Source organism: Podarcis liolepis (genome assembly GCF_965112155.1).
Source record: "Podarcis liolepis genome assembly, chromosome: 14".
Classification (NCBI taxonomy): Eukaryota; Metazoa; Chordata; class Lepidosauria; order Squamata; family Lacertidae; genus Podarcis; species Podarcis liolepis.
Window position 1 is genome coordinate 49,419,505 of NC_139569.1, and position 22,629 is coordinate 49,442,133.

Genomic DNA, 22,629 nt, shown 5'->3' on the forward strand with positions numbered 1-22,629 from the left:
GCCTTATGGTCTGGTGCGTCTTATGGAGCGAAAAATACGGTAGGTAAGCAGAATAGCTTATTTATTGCATGTATATCCCACCTTTTTCTCCAAGGAGCACATGATTCATCCCCTCCTCAGTTAATCCCTACAATGACCCTGTGAGAGAGGTTAAGAGGCTGTGACTGGCCCAAGGTCACCAAGTGAGCTTCATGACTCTGGGTATTTGAACCCTGATCTTCCAGGTCCTGGTCTGACACTCTAACCACTACACCACACTGGCTTTCTAGAATACTTCTGCTATGGGGCAGCTATAAAAATTGAGTAGGTAAATATGTATGGGGCAAACAAAATGCCACTTTGAGAAGGATCTGAAATATTTTTCTTGAAGCTTTAATTTGTTTTATTCTGGATAGTTTTATTTGATGTTTTATTGTGCTGTAAACTGCTTTGAGATCTTTTGTTTAAAATATAAAGTGGTATAGAAATGATGATGATGATGACGACAATAATAACAATAATAATTTTATCCCCCCCACATAGTGCCTATACATTCTGTTGTGGCGACTATAACCTAGGTTTAGGGTGTCATTTGGCAATTAGCTTATATATCTGAATTTTTAAGACTGGGTGGGTGCTGGGTGTTGGATTAAAACACAGCTTTACAAACACGTTGGTATGTTGGCTGCAGTGCGTAGGTATGTGCACGAATGCTCCCCGTGCTCCTCCCAGGGCTGAAAAGGGGTTAGTTTGCTAGTAAAACTGAAATACTGTGTCACAAAAATGATGCATGTCTAAATAAGGTCTGTCACCAACATGAAGAGTTTGGAGAGCTCTGGTCCAAAATATAAAATCTTCTGTGAAAAACTGCTCCCATCATGATGTTTGGAAACAGGATTTTAGAAGACAGATACACGAAACAGCTCTTCTGTCAAGCAAGGCCAAATATTTATCTTCAACAGTATATACTTGATAATCAAAAGTGAGATGCTGATATCTTTTTATAACAGTTGAAAAACTATGCATGAAAAAGAGCACTGACCATGGCTCCTCTGTAGTAGGCAGTTGTAATGGTGCGGAATCTTTCCTGACCAGCAGTATCCCTGTAAACCAAAACAGATGTAAGAAATGGGGGGGGGGGTTGGAGAGGAATTCAGTGCTCACACCCCACCCCCATCCAATACCAATGCCCTTAATGAGGACCTTTCAATTAATAATAATAAATAAAATAATAATAATAATAATAATAATAATAATTCTTCTTATTATTAATTATTTATACCCCGCCCATCTGCCTGAGTTTCCCCAGCCAGTCTGGGCGGCTCCCAATCAAGTGTTAAAAACAGTACAGCATTAATTATTAAAAACTTCCCTAAACAGGGCTGCCCTCAGATGTCTTTTAAAGATAGGATAGCTGCTTATTTCCTTCACATCTGAAGGGAGGGCGTTCCACAGGGCAGGCGCCACTACCGAGAAGGCCCTCTGTCTGGTTCCCTGTAACCTTACTTCTCGCAATGAGGGAACCACCAGAAGGCCCTCGGCGCTGGATCTCAGTGTCCAGGCTGAACAATTAAAAAATAAATGTGACAATTCTACAAGAGCCTTGCAATTACATTCTACGTTGGACAAGTACAATTAAGCAAAATGTTACAGCCTCATTCTCAATACATTTGCATTCAAAGTACAAGTTATGCAAGCTGTATTTACAAGCAAGAAGGTTCTAGATTAGCCTTTCCCAACCCCTTCATGTGTTACAAACTACAACCTGCATCAGCCCTAGCCAGTACAACCTGCAAAACACCAGGCTGAAGGCTGATCTAGACAGTAGCTTTATAGTTAAATCCCTGACACATTTGGAAGCAAGGCTTATTTTTAATAGAAGTTAATGCCAGGTACAGCCCTTACATGTACAGTTTGGTTTTCATCCATGTGCACCATCTCCCCCAACTGTATGCATTTAATTAAATGGTAGTTTTATTAGTGCAATCTTTCCATTCCAAGTGCAGTGATCTCAGCTTCTACATTCTCTTGCTAGGATGATGGACGAGTGGAGCTGATTTTATATTGTGTGAGATCGTTTCATGCTGTCTGCTGAGTACATACAGGATGCTTCTTTAACAATCTTGGGAGGGAACTAAGTTTGTCTGTCATCACTGGGAGTACCCAGATGTTACAGCCACCGGTTGTCACATTCAAGGCACTGTGATTTTACTAGGAGTGTGAAATTTACAAACATGATCTGAAGTCTCTAGCTCCAGAGGCAAGTTGCATTTTTTAAAAACTTACCATATCTGTAGTTTGATTTTCTTCCCATCTAGTTCTATTGTTCTGATTTTAAAATCAATTCCTGTGGGAAAGATAGATTTGTGTTAATTAGGATTCTGCAGGTTTCTGCTGCTTTGCTCTCAAATTAGATATTGTCTATCATCGTGGTAGGCAGAGAGAACTCTGTAAATACTGAAGTTTAGAATTCTCAGCGTTACTTTATATGAAAGAGGACTTCCAGTCTCACACTTGCTGGGCTCTGGAGAAGTGTGAGTGGAACTTCACTTTCACAATGGGACTTTCCTGCCTCTTCTGTGGAGAAGCAGCTGTAACCCTACTTTGGTGGTAGACAGAAGTTCACTCCTACCAATGACTCTTGTTGTTCCTTGCTGGGGATTGTGATGACATTTTCTCTGCCCCAGATTTTCCTGGAGAGCCATAGACTCCCCCACCCCACCCTATGGTTCCTACTCCACCCACCACCTGTCTGTTGCAGATATCATTCTGAAATTTAACAGGTTTCATCCCCTGAGAAGGGGTGACTATACCTGCAAATGACATCCAAATCTGGCAGAAAACTATTTCATTTTTTAAAAAAAGGTAAAAGGTGCCTACAACTTGACAGGCTTAATTCACTCTGGATGGGTTCCTCAAAATTTCATCCACTTCTGTGCAACTGGTGATTATATTGCTCTTTTAAAAATATCCATTACAGTGAATGGGGGGGGGGGGAAGAACTTTGTTTTTAACAGGTTTAATTTGGTTCTGAATAATGAGTAGAACTGGAAAGACGCAGAGTGGCTCTGAAACAGATCTGGCTGCTTCCTAAAGCTACATATGTAAGTCTAAGCAGTCTTGCTTTCTAGTCATGCAGAATCCAAAAGGCAGTCATTTTACACATCATGAAGTGACTAACCACCTCCAGAGTTAAACCTATCCCAAATGCATCCATGGAGACTATTCTCTGCCTACCCCCCCCCAAATTAAAGTGATCAACGCTTCTCAACAAACAGTTCCAAAGAATTCCCAGTGTTAAAATCCATTGTACAAATTTATCTGTCAAGGGCATGAAGAGCTTGCATTTAATAATACTGAACAGTATTAGGGATAAAATGTGTAGTATAGCAAAATGAAAATGGAATAAGCTATAGACATTTTCTGTACTGTGACTGAAGCTAACACGGTATTCCTTTTGTTGCAATGGAATAAATTTCTGAGCCCTGGACTGCTCCAGAAAGATCTAAAATGAGCAGTTAACTTCAAAAAATATAACTGAAGAGTTAACATCAGACAAGAGTCTTGACATGGCTTCTGCTAATAAAGATGACATTTCACTCAAAACAGCTCACTTCTGTTGCTAAGTTCCACCTTTTCCTGTGTGTTCTTCCTCCCACAACTCCTGACTGATATGTAAAGTCCTGAACGCTTTCCCCTTGATCTATGAGTGTTTAACTTATATCCTGCCTTTCATAAACATACTCAAAACAGCAACCACTGCCATCACAGTAATCAGCACAAAATTGCAACACATGTGAGAGTTTAATGATAATTAAATTAGACAAATTGAGACTTGGCTTGGCAGTCCACTTGCTGTTGACAACTAATATACAGCGGTACCTCAGGTTACATACGCTTCAGGTTACATACGCTTCAGGTTACAGACTCTGCTAACCCAAAAATAGTGCTTCAGGTTAAGAACTCTGCTTCAGGATGAGAACAGAAATCGTGCTGCGGCGGCAGCAGGAGGCCCCATTAGCTAAAGTGGTGCCTCAGGTTAAGAACAGTTTCAGGTTAAGAACGGACCTCCAGAATGAATTAAGTTCTTAACCCGAGGTACCACTGAATTAATTTTCATTGGTGTTGAGAGAGGTTGGGGGGCTCTCAGGGCATGGGTGGCTGCCTACAGTTTTGTGAGTGAGTTTTGTTTGCATGGGTGGGTTGTTGTGTCAAGTCAGCCATACTGATTCATATGCTGTCAGTGGGTTCTTGTTTTTAACCTAGCGATAAGAACTATCTGCTTAAAACATCTTTCTCTTGCACACAGAAAGGATTCCATCCCATAGGAAGGACTGGTGCTACAAGCTTATGTTTAAGCCTACATCTGGCGTGCATAGATTATATGCAATCCCTAAATTCTCTTACTCTAAATGTAATGTGTGCCATAACATAGCAGTTGCAATCACTAACTAAATTCCTGTTCAAATTTGAGAAATGTACACAGGGTTCATGGGTTGTTTTTTTTACACACACACACACACACACACACACACGCGCGCTCTCTTCATGGAAGCAATGGAAAGTCTTACAACTACTTGCAGCTTTTAATGAGTGGCTAGAATGAGCCACCCGCTGACGTTTCTTTTGTTTCCTCACTTCAGCAACAGGAAGTGGTGAGCTGCTGCACCCATCAACAGCACAGGTCTGGTGACCGACTGCTTCCTGCTGCAGAAGTTGCATGAAGCATGAAATAAAGTGTTTCTAAAGTGAACTTTACACAGAAGAACATGATACAGGAGGTTTCAGAGTTTAGCCAGGCAGCAGCTAGAGATATTTTGCATTTCCCATCCCCACTAGTGTGAGAAAGCTTTGGTCGCTAACTCGTAAATTGTGTGCCATGGAAGTACTGCTGATATGCCATTAGGATAAAGAATAACTAAAAGGCTTGTGCAAGCCCAGGTACCTTCCTACAAAGACATCTGTTTCCTAAGTCTCTGCATGATCCAGTACTCTAGCCTTGCCTACACTAGGACAGATAACACTGCTCTGTCTGCAACAGGTATGATTAAATACTGCAACTACTCATGAGGAAGGGATGCCATATAATTCAACTACCCTGAGAATTAACCCATTTCCTCTCTGCAAATCCCTTTCACATCAGGAGTCATGCCCAGAACAGCAGCTGACAGAAACACAGTGAGTGGGTGACTCTCTTATGAACACTAAACTTCTCCGTGTGCATGTGTAAGAGTGAATGTACCTCCAGTTTCTGCTCAGCTGAACAGTCTGCCTCAGGTATCGGAAGTCTGGAAAATGCTACTGAGGAACATTATGCCCAAGCAGAGGTGAATTGACCAAGAATCAAAGTAAAGAGAACGCCACTTTCAGAAGACTTAGGGTACATTTGGACCAAACACAAACAGAGCAGAATCCACAGGCAAGTTTTCCTGTGCAAGCTACAACTGAAATGAATGGGAAGCTGCACAAAAACCTAGAAGTTCCCTCCCACATAAGCCCCATTGTAGAATTTTCCAGAGGCTTCTGTCTTGTATTAATTATGAAAGGGGCTGTGATTTAGATTTTCTGCTTCAGGTATTAAGCTGTATCAAGCCAGGCTAGTCAAGATTTAATGAGATTTTAAGACATTTGCAATACACTGCTCAGATGCCTTTTTCTGCTAAGCAAGATCAAAGATAGATCTATCAAGATATGGGATTATCTTCCCCACTGCAGAAAGCCGTTGTCTCTTCAGATGTTAAATTAGGATCTCAAGAAAAATAAGATACTAATGACTGGTATTTTGAATGGATTATGCTAGTGTATATATCTGCACAGAAACACGACAGCCCTACTGCACTCTTCCATTTTAGGAAGGAGAATCATAAGAGTTTGCAAACCTTTTCTGGATTTGTGTACACATAAAACTAATAATAACCAGCCAACAAGGACAATATTCCATGCACCTAAGGAACTAGGCTCTACTCTACAAAAATTATGACACAATAAGTTATTCATCTCTAAGGTGCCACTACAAGGCATGTTTCATATCTTATTTGTAGCCACAGAGGATGGCTTTTGGTGCTAATTCTCATAGGTCCAATACCATCTTCAGCTGTGTGGCGGCCCCTCTGTCAGAAAGAACTCAAGTTTAATACAGTCAAACCTTGGTTGTCGAACGCAATCCGTTCTGGAAGCCCGTTCGACTTCTGAAATGTTTGACAATTGAGGCACGACTTCTAATTGCTTGCAGGAGCTTCCTGCACTCAAGCGGAAGCTGCATCGGACGTTCGGCCCAAAACTCTGGACAATCTGGGCAAGGGGGCGCATAAAGATGTTAAAAGGCATCAGGGAAAGGATTGCGCCCTGTGGCACTCCACACACCAAGGGGTGCCGCGACGACATCTCCTCCCCTAGCGCCACCCTCTGTCCCCGACCTGAGATAAAGGAACGCAGCCATTGTCGGACTGTGCCCTGAATCCCCATGTCAGCAAGGCGGTGGTCCAAAAGATTGTGATCAACTATGCTGAAGGCTGCTGACAAGTCTAAAAGAATCAGCAGTCCCAACCCGCCTCGGTCCAGTTGCCTACAGAGATCATCTGTTAGGGCTACCAGAGCCATCTCAGTCCCATACCAGGATGAAAGCCGGACTGGAATGGATCCAAAGCCGATTTTCCTCCAGAAACCTACCAAGCTGTTTAGCAACCGCTCTCTCAATTACCTTACCCAGGTACAAAAAATTCAAAACCGGGCGGTAATTGGATAGAGCTAAAGGATCTAATGATGTTTTCTTTAAGAGCGGACACACCACTGCTTCCTTCAGCTCCCCTGGGAATGTCCCTGTGCCAAGGGACAAGTTGATGATCTCACCCAGGGGGACCCGCACCTCGTCTGGGCACGCTCTAATCAGCCAAGACGGGCACGGGTCGAGGAGGCAAGTGGTGGGCCTTCCAGCTCGGAGGAATCTATCCACATCGGCAGGGAGTATCTGGTCGAAATGGTCCAATATTGGACCCGAGGACAGTAGAGGGGCCTCCAGTTCTATTACTGTATCCAAATTGGCAGGGAGGTCACGGCAGCAGAACTTTCTCCGCAAAAAAGCTTGCAAATGCCTCACAGCTATGGGTCAAATTCGTATTTAAATTTGGCTGTCCCACTGGGGACGTTAAAGACCTAATTATTCTGAAAAGTTGTGCTGGGTGAGAGCTAGCAGATGCAATGGGAGCTGAGAAGTATCTGATTTTTAACATCACAATACATCACTAGCTAAACATCACAATATTTTGATATGTCACGATATGTGAAATAAGGCTGAAGCTATGTAGAAGTGAATGTGGTAATGACCTGGTAACTTATTACTTACAGGTTTAACTTTAAAACTGATAGTTTTACTTACCTTTAGCATATTGTTACAACTGTTATGTTATTGAACTGTACCAATAATGTTTAACTTAGCATATATATTTTCTAAAATAAAAACTGTAGAAGGAATCATATATGCCCCTTTATTTCCTCCACATCATAGGTAAGGTAAGAGAATGTTCCCTAAAAAATGAATTACATTACGTACTAAACAAGAAAAAAGTCAATTCAGCATCACACTTTTAGATATTCAAATATAACTCAACACTGAGTCTTGACTGAATGTGTGAGAGACTGAGAAAGCTGCTTTGGTCCCAAAAGCAAACACCTGGGGAGTGGGGAAGAGAGAGACACAGAGACAATCACACACACACACCACCCACTGTCCCCCCAACACAGATGGGGGGGGGAGAGTAGCGTCTCAAGCACAGAGCAGTGTCTTTCTTTTTATTATGAAAAGCAACCATTGGTGAGAGCCCACGGTGAATGCTGGACTGGCTCTGTGCTTAGTTAATCATAAAACCAGTGAGCTGGGAGCTGCTCTGTTGCAAAACCAAACACCAGGGGGAGAGACACCCCCCAAACTCCCCCCCCCAAACACAGATGGGAGAAAAGAGTAGCATTTCACACAGAGCACGTCTTTCTTTTACAATGAAGGAGAGAGCTCAGTCCACAGTGATTGCTGGACTGGCTTTGTTAATAATCAAACTGGTAAGCTAGGAGCTGCTCCCTCGCCAAAGCCAACCTGGGGATGGAGGAGAGATAGACTGGGAGACAATCATATAAACCAACGCAACACCCACTGCCCTCCCACAAGCAGCGCACACACAGAGATGGGGGGAAAGACCAGTGCAGGGTGCTTCTTTTTAGTTTATGTTTACGGGAGAACAGGAGGAGGAACAGGAGGAAAGTGGCTCCAGAAGTCCAGACTAGTAATGGAGCAGCATTCTTAAGCAACCTACCAGATGATTGGCTGCAGAGATTCTGGATTTTTTTTGCCAGCCTGCTCTTGCGGCTGCTGCCATAGGCAGGGGAAACTGGAGGTGGAGTTAACGCTGCATGTGGTTTCTCAATCATTTCAGCCACAGCTAGTTCTTGTGATTCGCTGCCTGCAGGAGGCAGAGAGGAGCTTGCGCCAAGTTAGCAAGGGCTGCACTGGACCAAGCATAGGCACCCCCCAGCTTCTCCAATACCCGGCTTGTTTCACAATAAATTGCCAGGTCTTTTTTTTTTTTTTAAAGGTTATCATGATTTTCTTTAAATAGTGGTTTTAAACAATATATTGATATATTGCACTGGCCTACTGAGGGTGTGTGTGTGTTTGTGCATTCATTTTCCATTTTACACATTACATCCATACAAGTCTTGCCTTAGTCTTACATAGGCTTCCTGACTTATCTTCCATTGATATCCTATTTTCAAATTCTTAGTTTTCTTAGGTACAACTCCTTACCTTTTTTCTCCCCCCCCCCACTTTATTATTTCCTTTTTCTTACCCTTTGTCTTGTCTACTGATTCTCATAGGCTTATCCTACTTGCCAGTTAACCTTGATACCACTCTTTAAGTATTCTTCAAAAAGCTCTCACTTGCTTCTTGTTTTCTTTTCATCATAATTTCTTATTTTGGCCGTCAAGCTTGCTAACTCAACAAACTCTATTAACTTCTGCAACCACTGATCCTTAGTCGGAACAATAATTTCTTTCCATTTTTTTTTTTTGCATTAAGTTATCCTTGCGGCCACAGCTGCATATAAAAATAAGTTCTTTGTTTTCTTAGGTATACCTTTCCCCTATTATTGCCAGCAAGAAGGCTTCTGGTTTTTTAGGGAAGGTAAATTTAAAAATCTTTTTGAGTTCCTCATATATAATTTCCCAGAATTTTTTTGCATACTTACATTGTCACCGCATATGATATAGAGAACCTTCTTTTTCTAAATGGTTTCAACATGCATTGGATCCTCTCTTGTACATTTTGGCAAGTTTATTTGGCATCAAGATACCATCTACATACCATTTTGAAGATGTTCTCTTGAATTGCATAGGCAGCCGAAAATTTTATCGTGCCATTCCATAATTTTAACCATGCCAAAAGTTCAATGTTATATCTGAAATCTCACGCCCAGTTGTATCATTGCCTCTTTCACAGATTCATCTTTACTTTCCCATTCAAGTAGAGTTCTGTATACTTTCATTATTATTATTTTGTTATTTCCCAATATTATTTTCTCAAATTCCGATCCACATTCTACAAATCCTTTTTCTTTGTCTCTTTTAAAAATCTCCTTTATTTGGGAATACTGGAACCAATCTGTGACAAGTCCTATCACTTCTTTTTAAAGTCTTACAGATTTATCTTTAAATTCAAGGTCTTTTTATGTTCCCCCGTTTTCCTCCATGTTCAATTCTTTTTTACCACAACCGTGTCCATTGGAGATATCAAACGTGGGATCTTCCTTTGTAACAATTCTCTGTGTTTTGCCCAAACATTATACACACTCCTCCTGGTCACCTGGTTTTAAAAACCCTTATGTACTTTGATCTTATCATAATACAAATAGCTATGCCATCCAAACCTTAGGTCAAATCCTTCCATGTCCAGAGTTCCTACATCCTTTAATTCCGCTCACTCCTTTAGCCACACTAAGCATGCACCGTCATAATAAAATCTCCAATAGAGAAGCGAGAAACCCCCTCTATTCCTATCATCTATTAGTATTTTATACTTAATCCTTGGCTTTTTTGCCTTGCCATATAAAATTTGTTAAGTCCTTTTCCCATTGTTTAAAACAATTAGTGTTAGCGATCACCGGAAATGATTGAAATAAAAAAAATCATTTTTGGTAATATGTTCATCTTAATTGCTGATATTCTTCCCATCATAGATAAATTCATGCAGTTCCATTTTTCCATATCCTTCTTCATTTCTGTCCATTTTTTTCATAGTTATCTTGAATAAGACTTAAATTGTTAGATGTAAGCCAAACTCCTAGATATTTTACTTTATTCTCTTCTTTGATTCCTAATGTTTCCCCCCAGATTCTCCTTTGCCTTGTTTTCCGTGTTTTTAATGATCATTTAGTCCAACCCCCTGCAATGCAGGAATCTCAGCTAAAACAGACGGCCATCCAACCTCTGCTTCAAAACCTCCAAAGAAGGGGTGGGCAGGGAATTTTTTTGAAAAGGAAAACAAAGAAAAACCCTGAGGGGATCATGTTGACTTTACAGTCCAGGGATTAAAATTTGACATGTAGAGACATACCTGCAAGTTGCTACATGTGTATATGAGTCTTTTGTGAAAGTGCTGAAAGGTATAAATGCACCAAATCTGGACTCCAAGGATCAAGTCTAGTGCCTGGAATTTCCCTTTTTATTTCCTCTACTACACTTCCATAATTAAAAATATGTTTACACTAGCCTCTAAACTCCCAAAGTATGAGATTGCTCAGCCTCCCTTCTTTAAAGTTGAAAGAAATATCAAGTCTTGCTTATGCACATCCTTACTTGTGCAAAAAACTAGAGATTTGAGGAACATAATGCTTACGGGAGGCACATTCATAATATTTGTGAGGGTGGAGTACAATTGCAACATACTAGTGTCATGATGTACAAAGTCACAAAGGCAACTTATCCTGAACTTTAACCTTTGGCTTTCTTCTCCCAAAACATATCCATTGGCATTTTCATGGATATGCAAACAATTTTACCCAAAGCACAGGATAGAAGCACCAAAAGATAACTAGCATGTGATCCAATGACTGTGGCCTTTTTTAGTGAGGGGAGCAAATCCAGCATACACATCATGGCCTGCTGGCCCTATTATATTGCCAAATAATAGGCAAGGATACTGGGTTAAATACAGGTTTATTTTCTTTGATAGATACACAAAAAAACTTACTGTATGGCACTAATAGGCAAGAACCCTTCCAAAAGACAAAAACTGGATAGTTTGAAGGAGGGTGGTGTAAATTCCTTTACTATTCAAGGAGAGTATTACTTTAACATTTGTTTCCAGCCCATTAACAGCTTTCAATACAAAGACCAGCATACATTTTAAGAGTAGTTTCAACAGTAACTTGGGTCTCATATACAGCAACAGGAGACCCCCCATAAAAGTTACCTGGTATTAGGAGCATGCCCACAATCCTGCACCTGGCCCTGGAGAGTGGAAGGGAGAACAGCATACACATGATGATCCTGAGGTCACAAGCTCCATGCAGAACCTCTGCCACCATCACCAACTGCTCCAAATGTGTCAATGTCCATAGCCTCAATTAGCTTGTTTACTAGTTCCAGAAGATCCATACAATTGAACTTGTACCATCATGAGTAGACATTATAAAGGTCTGAATTCAAAAAGGATTAAAGGTGAAGTATGATAGGCTCCATAATTAAGCTTGCTGTGGATAAGGAGAAAGAGTTTGTGCACATTTTCTATTCTTGTGCACTTTAGGACTCACTAACCAGGTCAAAGCAAGTATAGCAATGCTGGCAGGTGCTTCAAGATTCTGCAGGTAGGTTTTGCCTGTGATAAGACCCTCCAGAATAAAGTACTAAAATAACTAATTTGAGAGTTTCATATAGTCCTTTACAGATCTCATTTTGTCAAAAATGTCCCAATGATGAAATTACAACAAAACCTCAAGAGTACGTCTCACATGTTCTGGCAGGGCATTAACATGAATAAAATGCTAAATCATTTACTGCAATGGAGGAAGCATTTCCTCACAGCTCAAGATGGCCAAAGCTTCATTGGATCTTTAGGTTCAGGGTCAGAAGAGGCCCTCCCCCTGACCCTGAAAAGGTCCTTCGACATTCAAGGTGACTCAAATTGGCAAGGCCTTGTTCTGTAATGTTTTGAGATATTAGGAAGATGACTGGATATATCCAATTCATACTTCCATTTCAAGGCATACCAAAATATGCAGGGGAGCAATCCAATATCATTTATTGTGTGCATTTCGTACCAAAGGTGTATGTACCAGCGGCAGAAGCAATCACTAGCTATGCTAATATACACAGAAGTGTGGCCATAAGTGGAATTGCTATGATAGCAAGGCCAAATTAAACCAATTCAAGTGTTATTGTTAGTATCAGTGTCCCTTTAAGAAATAAATTGCTAACCTGACTACTTACAGAAATAGTCTCTTCAAGCTATCAATCATGCAATTGTTACAAGCCACTATCCTAAGTCAAACAGCAAACTTCCAACAGTTAGATCATTGTTCAGGGAAATTCAGGCATGCAAATAACTTCTCATTAAGATGTATAAGGATTTCACTGTGAGAAGTCCATTGCATAAGCAGTATGGAATGCAACCATATGAAGTTCATAGGGCTAACAGGGAATTGAACAGAATTCCATTCCAGCAGAGAATGAATTTTCACTTTCAAGAAGTGCTCATTTTCAGACGGACGTGTGCTGGCTGTCACTGGTCTTGGAGGCTCTCCTCCTTTAAACCCAGCAGAGGTAGCTCCTCACCCCCTTTAGTAAACCTATGAACAGTGACTAAACAGAAAAGATTAAAATATTATCAGGAGGAAGACCACCTCTCCAGTCCACAGATTAAACAGAGAGCCTGGCTCATCTGTCCTCTTCCAAGCAGCCCTAAAATCCCATTCAAATCAACAACAGAGCAGCACACTGCAGACAATGCCATTCTTCCATTTTTAACAGCTGAGCTCCAAAAACAACTCTGAAATCCACCTTGCTTGCAGCAAAATCCAGTCAAGGGGATTTGAAACAATTACATTTCATAATTTAAATCTGCAAGAAAAAAAGGCAAATTTAAATCAAGTTTCCTATTGATATTCTTCACATTTTTAAATTGTGCAAATCCAACCACTAGGCAATGCTAATTTACAACTAAATAGGGCATTAGTTATAGAAGGGGTAAAGGAGATATTTTGTATAATTTTTAAAGACAAGTTTATTTTTTACAAATTTTAGAACATAACATTGCTTAATAGATTTTAAAACATATCTATATAAATAATTTCATTAGAATATTATTACAGTATATAGGATCTTACAACCAGAAGGTATCACTAGGTGTGGAAAAACACCCTGCACACTACACAATTCCACATTTCCCTCTTTCCAATATTGCTCCTGTCTGCTTTTCCCTCTGCCTTGGCCCAGCCGTGCCATCACAAAAAGAAAGGAGCAAACAAAAATGAAATTCCCATGACTGATAGGTCAAAGCAAGGGCAGATAGTTACTGTGTAGACCAGAGCAACATATGAGGTAGAAATGAAATACCTATGTTGAGTAAGTAGGCTGTAAATATTTATGTATGGGCAATGATCAAATTGGTTCTTCATTTACATAGGAAGCCATCTTTAAATTCTCTGCATCTAGTAGAGGGCACTGATTCAGTTTAGAGTTTGGTTTGCTTCACACAAAATTTAGTATTGCATGAGAAAGCCATGGGTTTGTGTGCTGAGAGGAGCATTCTTTATTTGGAAACTGTGGTTAGTGTTAAACTATGTTTCATTCAAAGAAACCAAGATTATTAACCATGATGTGAAGTTAGAAGCAGAGACTTTTTATCTCTCATCTAGACCATGCAGGAAGAGGAGAGCAGAGGGGGAGTGTCATAGTTCTGCAATGTTCATTAACTGTAGGATCAATGTGCTTATACAGGCAACAACCGATTTGCATACACCCCCATGCCAGTGTTAGAAACTCAGATATATCAGCTAGGTGCTCAAAGGCTCCTTAAACCAAGGTTGCAGTTGCCAAAATGGAATGTCTAGTTGCCATTTTAGGGCAGTACGGCTCTAAAGTCTTATTTTTCAAATGAAGGACTGACTGTGATTGATTTATCTGTTAAACACCTGGCTAGTTCAGATGAACCTTGAGCTAGGTTAAGAACTTTGAGAACTTTAAAAAGAAAAGTCACTTTATCCAGGGATAGTCCACACATATATTGACTTATTCCGACCTCCTTTTCTTAATGGTGACATGGACCATTGAAATCACAAGAATATTCTTCACAACTGTGAGCAGGGCAATGGGGTGGGGCAAATGAAAAGCTACAACAATTAACTATAATGTTTACTGCTCCTGCTCAGGCTGCACAGAAAAAGCATTTTGGTTCCTGAAATTCAGTCCAATTGTACAGATAAAATATAACTGACAGAATTCTACAGGATCTGATATTAGTGTGCAAAAAAAAAGTCAAGATCCAATGATTCCCCAGGCATGCACGTCCAGATGGTGGAGATGTCAGGCGCCCATCCTGGCACCTTTCACTTGGTTGCAAGTAGCTGATAGGTGCAAAATGTGCTTGGCTAATTTTGAAGATTACCCCCATGTGTTGGCAGAGTGCACATAAGCCCATTCCGTCTCTGCTCCACCCCCTTTTCCAGCCATCTCTGGGTCACCATGGTGCACAAGTCAATTGGATGTGCATAAATCAGTCGTTTCCTGCATTCAAATTACAGTGGTACCTCGGATTAAGAACTTAATTCGTTCTGGAGGTCTGTTCTTAACCTTTAGCTAATGGGGCCTCCTGCCGCTGCTGTGCAATTTCTGTTCTCATCCTGAAGCAAAGTTCTTAACCCGAGGTACTATTTCTGGGTTAGCGGAGTCTGTAGCCTGAAGTGTCTGTAATCTGAAGCGTCTGTAACCCGAGGTACCACTGTAATAGCATTAACAAAGTTATTTCTAAAGAGAATCCCAGCACACACATATGTAACCGGGGGGAGGGGGTCTATTTGTCTAACTGGTCCATAAGTCTCAAGTTTACCTGCAGCCAAGACCAACTGTTCTCTCTCCCTGACCCCTCACTATTCTGAGCTGAGATTCAAGCAAGCCTAAAAGTTCTTCCATGCCCTGGCCATTATCTAAATTTGGATAATGACGTGGGTGGCGCTGTGGGTTAAACCACAGAGCCTAGGACTTGCCGATCAGAAGGTTGGCGGTTCAAATCCCCGCAACAGGGTGAGCTCCCGTTGCTCGGTCCCTGCTCCTGCCCACCTAGCCGTTCGAAAGCACGTCTAAGTGCAAGGAGATAAATAGGTATCGCTCTGGCGGGAAGGTAAACGGCATTTCCGTGAGCTGCTCTGGCTCGCCAGAAGCGGCTTAGTCATGCTGGCCACATGACCCGGAAGCTGTACGCCGGCTCCCTCGGCCAATAAAGCGAGATGAGCGCTGCAACCCCAGAGTCGGCTACAACTGGACTTAATGGTCAGGGGTCCCTTTACCTTTACGCCACAGTGGATAAAGTCACTTGAATATTACCAGGTAGATACAGAAGAAAACCTAAAACCTAAATAGCAAATCAGGGTATTCCCTGCCTTAGGAAGGCTACTGAAATCGTCTAGTCACCTGTTGGTTAAAGACTTACAAAATGATTGTCTTACTAGTTAAGTGGCAGATTTTCTCCAATACCAATTTCTCTGTTTTTAAATTTTAGTTCTGAAAGCAAACAAATTACTGCTAACTTAATGTTTTGCCTCTCAAAATATGTCATCCTCAGAATTGTCCCAGTGGCATGTTGTTCCTTGCATGGCACTCACAAATATAAAGTACTTTTCTTTTTAAAGTTCTCCTAATGTAATTCCACAGCACAGCAAATCCACGCCAACAAGAGCTGTAATAAGGCAATATTTATGCACCACCCCACCTTTAATGTTAATCTATTCAGACAAAATGAGAAAGGGAAGTAGAGAAGAAAATCTTTCTCCCTTTTCTTTAGCAGATTTGAGAAGAACGCAGCCAGCTCACTTGTTTTCCTTCAACAACTAGAATGTTCTAAAGTGCACCTAAAAACCAAATCACACCACAAGTTAGAATGCAAACAAATGTCAACTCAGTTAACATTAACGTGCCCCAAACAAATAGCAAATCGTGGCTTAAAAAGATGCCCTTTAGGTCGGAAATTATGTTGACAGTTTATCAAACTGCAAACCTGCTAGCATCTCTCAGGCAGCCAGATATTAAAGTTCAGTTCAATATAGACAAATGTATATTGCAGTTATACAATGGTAAATCAATGGAGGCAAACCTTACATTCAGAGGCTACCTTTAGCTAGAGGCAAAGCATTCCTTGTCCGCACAGAAGCCACACACAGAGTAATGCAAAGCAAAATCATTCCCAGGTACAGTTCCTAACGTATGTCCCTTTTTAAGGGTTGAAAGAAATCGGTGAGAAGCAAATAACTGGGAGGCTGGATAGTCCTATGTAAGAGTCTTTATATACATTTTGTTGCAAACACTGCATATGCTAAGGAGTCTTGATGTTAGGAAAGTTATTTAACTACAGAATTCCATAGATAATGGTGAACTGGAGAATGCTATCTGCTAGTCCCCAAGAAACAGAAGTCTGCCTGCAATCAGAGGTTGATCTAAAGTTAGGGTAGGGTGCTTTGCTTTGAAAACTCAGCAAGGAGCTTCAGAAACACACATTCAATCCACATCCAGCCATCAAATAACAATGTGTGCAAAATACTTATTTTGAAGAACACAAAGGATCAAGGTATGGTAGCTGTTTTTCATTGGCTCACAGTAAGTTCCTCAGAGCATATGCTATTCAGTCAGAAGTTGCACTGATTCCTAAAGTCATTAAGGGTTAATTGATATTTAAACAAGACATTTGTCTCCATGTCAGTCAAATGAGACAGCGGCATATAAGAAAGCTCCATCTGCCAATTGTGAATTGGGATGATGCCTTCAGACATCTGTCATGTGGAAAGACAAAAGGTGCAGATGCTTCTCCCATTCAACCCAAGCCATTTCACCAAAAGACCTGTCAACATATATAAAAGGGAAGAGTTGCAATGTTCACATTTCAATAGCACAGAAGCATTGCATCTATAAGCATAACATGGAAGCTGTTTTAAACTAGCATTTTAACATGGCTGTGGAATGGTAAGCTATTTAAGGTGAATACAATACTCTACTACAGAAAGCCAAGATAGGCCATTGCAAACCAAGTGGCCTAGCCTGCCCCTCCTCCCACTTCCATCACCCCAGGCCTGGCATGGAATGCTTGGAAGCTTGGTGTGAAATGGATAAAAACTTGACACTCAGAACATTTTCTCACAGAAATAATTAATTTTAAAGACAAAGTATTAAAATAATATTACTGAGCAAACATTCAAATGATACTAATGAGGATTTCTATAGAATTTGATTCAGTTACTAAGCAAGCAACATCCTAAGGGCTATGTTGGAAATGTATTCCAAAATGTTGCACAACATCTTCAGGAATTTGATTCAAGAGCGCAGTCTGGGAGTCTGCCAAATATCTTGTCTCTGTGACATGGTCATAAAGCCACCAAGCATCTCAAATGCCTCCATCTTCTGCACACAGAGAAAAATGGATGCATATTTGAATACACAACCACAGCAACAATCATGAAAAATAGTTGAGAAGCTTGTTTTAATTCATGAGTTTTCTAATTTATGAAGTCCTTCAAACTCAAACTGAAAGTTCAGAATCAGCAGTTGACAGATTTTTTTCATACAATTCTGAGAGGAAAAAGCTTGACTTATTAGATACGATGATACAATACACCACCAAAGAGTTGTTATAAGTTTAAATTAAGTATGACACTATCATACTAAACTGGAATTTCTAAAGCAAAGTCTCTCTATTACTACAGCTCTCCTTCATTTTATATTGTCTTCCAAATTACGAGGGGTTTTTGTTGTTGTTTATTAGAAGCTGATGCTCCAATGCAAAGGTTTATCTTAATCAAACAAACTAGAGACAGGCAGAATGAAACCCAGAGGCAAAAAACTCTGTAAAAAAAATATTAATCTGTTCCAGTCATTTGACATACAAACAGCCTTTGTGGACACACTGCCAGATACTGATATCATCTTGGATAAGAATGTAAATATTCCAAAGTTTGTTTCATAGTCAGCAAGTTTCTGCATTGAATTTGAACTCCTCCCAGTGGATAAGAAAGCTAACCCACAAATTTGCTATGTTACTATTGCCAGCAGAAGAAATCCAACAATCTCTGGAGAGAACAACTCTCTCACTGGGTATTATAAAACCCAACACATTTAATCTGACAAACATCACATAGCAATAGATTAATTCAAGCCTAACACAGATAAGAACTATGATACCACAGTCAAACATGTGTGTCTCTGTACCCTGATTAGCAGATGGAAAGTATGTTTCTGAACAGTGGTGGCTGCGGAGGATCACAAGCTATTGGACCCATCCATGTTCTGCTTATGCACTTCTCAAAGACCACTTTGAAAATAGAACGATGGGCTATTTGGGCACGTGTTCTGATTCAGAAGGTATCCTCTTATGTTCTATATATCATGCAGCAACAGTATTATTTGTTTCTTCACCCTAAGGTCCCAGGGCAGGTTACAACATTCAGATACCACATTGAAAACAGTTTGAAAGCACTTACAAAAATAAAAATATACTTCTATAAGAAGTATAATGATGGTGGAATACACACTCTTGTAGGGAGGAAATTGTAAAGCTTAAAGGATGCCACAGAGAATGCCCTCTCCTGGGCTGCCACACCCTGAGCCTCTGGGTGCAGAGGAACTACCAAGAGGACGCCCTTGAATTTTGAAGCTCAAAGCTAGCGTCTCATGCTCTTACAACCCTGCCTATTTCCCTTACACTTTATTAATCTGTAGCAATAATCTCCTTTTGTATCTCTGCAAATGGCTATGTTTATCGGAAACATAACTGAGTCAAGCACTCTGTAGTCAGGATTTTACAGCTTCCTTGAGTGGAAATTATTGCCATTACGCAGTTCTCCTCTAAAGAGGAAGTGAAACTTGACAGATCATGTACAGAGGCAGCTTGCTTAAGTCACTATATAATTGCATAAAATCTCTTGAAAGTTGATCAATGGTCTCCACCAAATAAGTATAATATGCAGGAGTCAATTCATGCATTCAGTTGTAATTCATCAAGTACTGAGCAGTCAGGTGACTTACTCACATGTGTACACTGTCTTTTAGGCTCCCAACAAAATTTTTTAAACAGCATACCAGTAGAGTTTGGGAATAGTCTGGCATTCAGATAAATTAAGAAAAAGAACAACAAAATCTTAAGTGAAGTCCTTCTTAGCTGCCCAGGCATCTGGAACATTTCTAAAGGCAGCAGCCTCATGCCACATTGACAGTGCTGCCTTTAGTGCATAGAAAACTTACAAATCTAGACATGATGGCAAATTTATCCAGGGAACCACTGACCTTCAATTAATAAATGTCTCAACTATTCTTGAAGACATTTAAAATATTTAGGTGGCATAGTAATGCTCTAAGATTATAGCCCTCGGAGGAATTTTCATATACAACACTAAAAATGCCTTGTAGTTTCTTTCCTGTCTATGCATGTGAGAATTCTATCTTATCTGAGAAAACCAGCTAAATAAACTATTTAAAATCAAATGCACATTTGGAGGTGCTACTATCAAATTGATAGACATGAAAATACAAGCACATGTGACATGAACAGAAAGACAGAACAGTACATAATAAAGGTTTCACCATGCAGAAACTCAATTTACTTAACCATGGTAATTAAAACTCAAGAACAATCTCAAAGTGTTGGAGCTTCAAATGCCAATGTATCTTCCTATCCTGACAAAACAAACCAGCAGGGCCAGAAAACCACAGAGCCTCAGAACACAAGAAGACTCCAGCTTATGCTTGGTTTCTTGCAGCTAGTTAGTGCTTAATAAGACACCCAGCTTGAGCAGTTTTTCTTGTGGTTTCTTCCATTTCCTGACCATTTTAGTACACTCAGCATTCAAAAACTTTACTATGTCAGTTACTATGACAGTTCCCTGAGAAACAAAAGAACACCCTTCCTCGAATCAACTGTTTCCCCACAGGGAGCTCAGCTAAGGAAGGCTTGTTTAAGGTGCCATTATTCACTTAATGAGTGAATGTCATGTCTCTTCTGTGGTAGCAGAATCTTTTGGGAATTTCAACCCTAGGAATGGGCCCACTGAAAGTAAAAACCTTTCATCTGGAGAACACAGCAGTTAGAGCAGGCCAGTGGCCCATCTATTCCAACATCCTGTTCTCACAATGGTCATCCAGATGCCCAATATGAGAAGCCCGCAAACAGAAACTGAGCACTAAAGCACTCTTTTCCTTGTGATTGCCAGCAACTGGGATTCAGAGATATACTTCCTTCAACAGTAGCTAGTAGTCATTGGTAGCATTATCCTCCATGAATCTGTATACCGTAATCCTATTTTAAAGCCATCCAAGTTGATCGCCATTGTGACATATTGTGGGAGCAAACTCCAAAAATGCCATAGCTTAGAGGTAGAGCACATACTCTGTATACAAAAGATCTGAAATTCAATTCCTGGCATCTCCAGGTAGAGCTGAAACGGGCTCCCATCTGAAAATCTGGAAAGCTGCTGCATGAGCTCAATGGTCTGCTTGGTATAAGGCAGCTTCCTATAAACGACCATGGCTGGGCTGTCTCAGAGTAGCCAATGTTGAGCCACCAGATATTATGGAACTACAGCCATGCTGGCTGGGGCTGTTGAGAATTGCAGTCCAGGACCAGCAACATCTAGAGAGCACAACCTTGGGCATTCCTGGTCCCAATAATGTGGTCTTGATGTCTTGCCTGCTTGTGATTTAATTGTCTACTGTTTGGCATAACTGTTTGTAATGTTGCTTTTAAAAAGTATTTCAAAAAACACCTGCAAAATGCCCTTGCACTGAATGAGACACCTGAAGGCCGCCCTGTTGACTTCTTAGCAGCTACTCAAACAGTGAAATGAAAATAGTGCAAGTTACAACCAAGTCCTACAGGTTGTTCAGAGGTTCATTAAGACTGTTCCTACTCCCTTATCACTTATGGTAATCTATTACCTCTGGTCATGAAAATGCTCTGGCATTACAGCAGTTTTCTTTGTTTAAATGCTCTGATGTATCTGCTTTAAAGCAGGGTACAAACCAGCATTTTTAATATTGTATAACCAGCAAAAGAAATATAGTGGTACCTTGGGTTAAGAACTTAATTTGTTCCGGAGGTCCATTCTTAACCTGAAACTGTTCTTAACCTGAAGCACCACTTTAACGAATGAGGCCTCCCGCTGCCGCCAGAGCACGATTTCTGTTCTCATCCTGAAGCAAAGTTCTTAACCCGAGGTACTATTCTGGGTTAGCGGAGTCTGTAACCTGAAGCGTCTGTAACCCGAGGTATCACTGTAATAATACCTTAATGAAAAAGTGTTACTCTATTCTTACTTTTCAAACAATAGATTACAAGCACCACTATGTCCTGTGCCTCAAACAGCTGGGCACAGTTACAGTCTAATTTCGCGGCCATGGAGATGCCCTGGAGAACTTGAAAGAGATTCAAATTTGTGACAAGGCCTTTGAGAATGTGTTTCACTCCCAGGGCAATAACTGCTCTGCCATCATGGAGAATATACATCTCAGAAGGAGGACGTCACTCCAAGTAAGAAAAAAATTATTCACTTGGATAGACCCATTCTGGAAAGTGACCAGTGTAAAATCAGTTGTTTTTTTTAAAGGATCCAAGCTGATTAGCTTAACATCAGTTCTAGGTAAATTGTTAAATATAAAATTTATGAAGCATAAGAACAAGTCTTTCATCAATATGGCTTCAGCAAAGGTAAGTCCTGTCTCATTAACATTTCAGAGTGAGAAGAAGCATGTGAATGGAAGCAATCCCCATATGGATCAATAACTTTTAATAACAGGAACCAATGAGTAATAATAAATGTGCAACTCTCACAATGGAGGGATGCAAGGTGTAGAGTCACCAAAGGATATTTGGCAGGTCCAATACTATTTTAAAATTCATAAATGACCTACAGTGTCATTGTGTAAAGGGCTCCAAAAGGAACTCTCCAATTTTGGGAAAACGGGAAATAAAATGCCAATTGTAACTCAAGGTAAATTAGTCAAAAGTGATGTATACTGGGGGGCGGGAATAAAAATCTGAATTTTACATGCATGCAGCAGTAAGCTAAACTGTGACTTAATGTAAATGAGCATAAGACTGAGGTTATTGCACTCCTCGCATGCTCCTGCTGCCATCATGATACCCAAGGCTATTCCATGGTTTGGCTTAGTGTTATATACAAATCCTGAATCATGGTTTGTCTCAGTCCAGACAAACCACAAGCGTAATGAAGATTTGTTCTCAGCTTACCGCTTGTGGTTTCTCTGGGTGAGACAATCCACAAGCCCAGATTCAGATGTAATGTTAAGATGAACCATGGCTTAGTCCTAGGTAGCGGGGCAGAAGGAGGAGAAGTATTGGGACCACAGTCTTTGCTTCAGGAACCTGCACAATTGCTTGTTTGCATTACACTG

The 22,629-nt window shown here is 40.5% G+C and overlaps 1 protein-coding gene across 1 annotated transcript in view; it reads right to left on the reverse strand.

Moving 5' to 3' along the window:
• Positions 1-22,629, reverse strand: part of RAB8B (RAB8B, member RAS oncogene family) — a 37,597-nt gene that overhangs the window by 11,633 nt on the left and 3,335 nt on the right. The window contains exons 2-3 of the mRNA XM_083476033.1: positions 2,266-2,326; positions 1,022-1,082 (exon numbers count right to left, since the gene is read on the reverse strand). Of these exons, the coding sequence (XP_083332159.1) occupies positions 1,022-1,082; positions 2,266-2,326 (122 nt within the window). The remainder of the gene's footprint in view (positions 1-1,021; positions 1,083-2,265; positions 2,327-22,629) is intronic.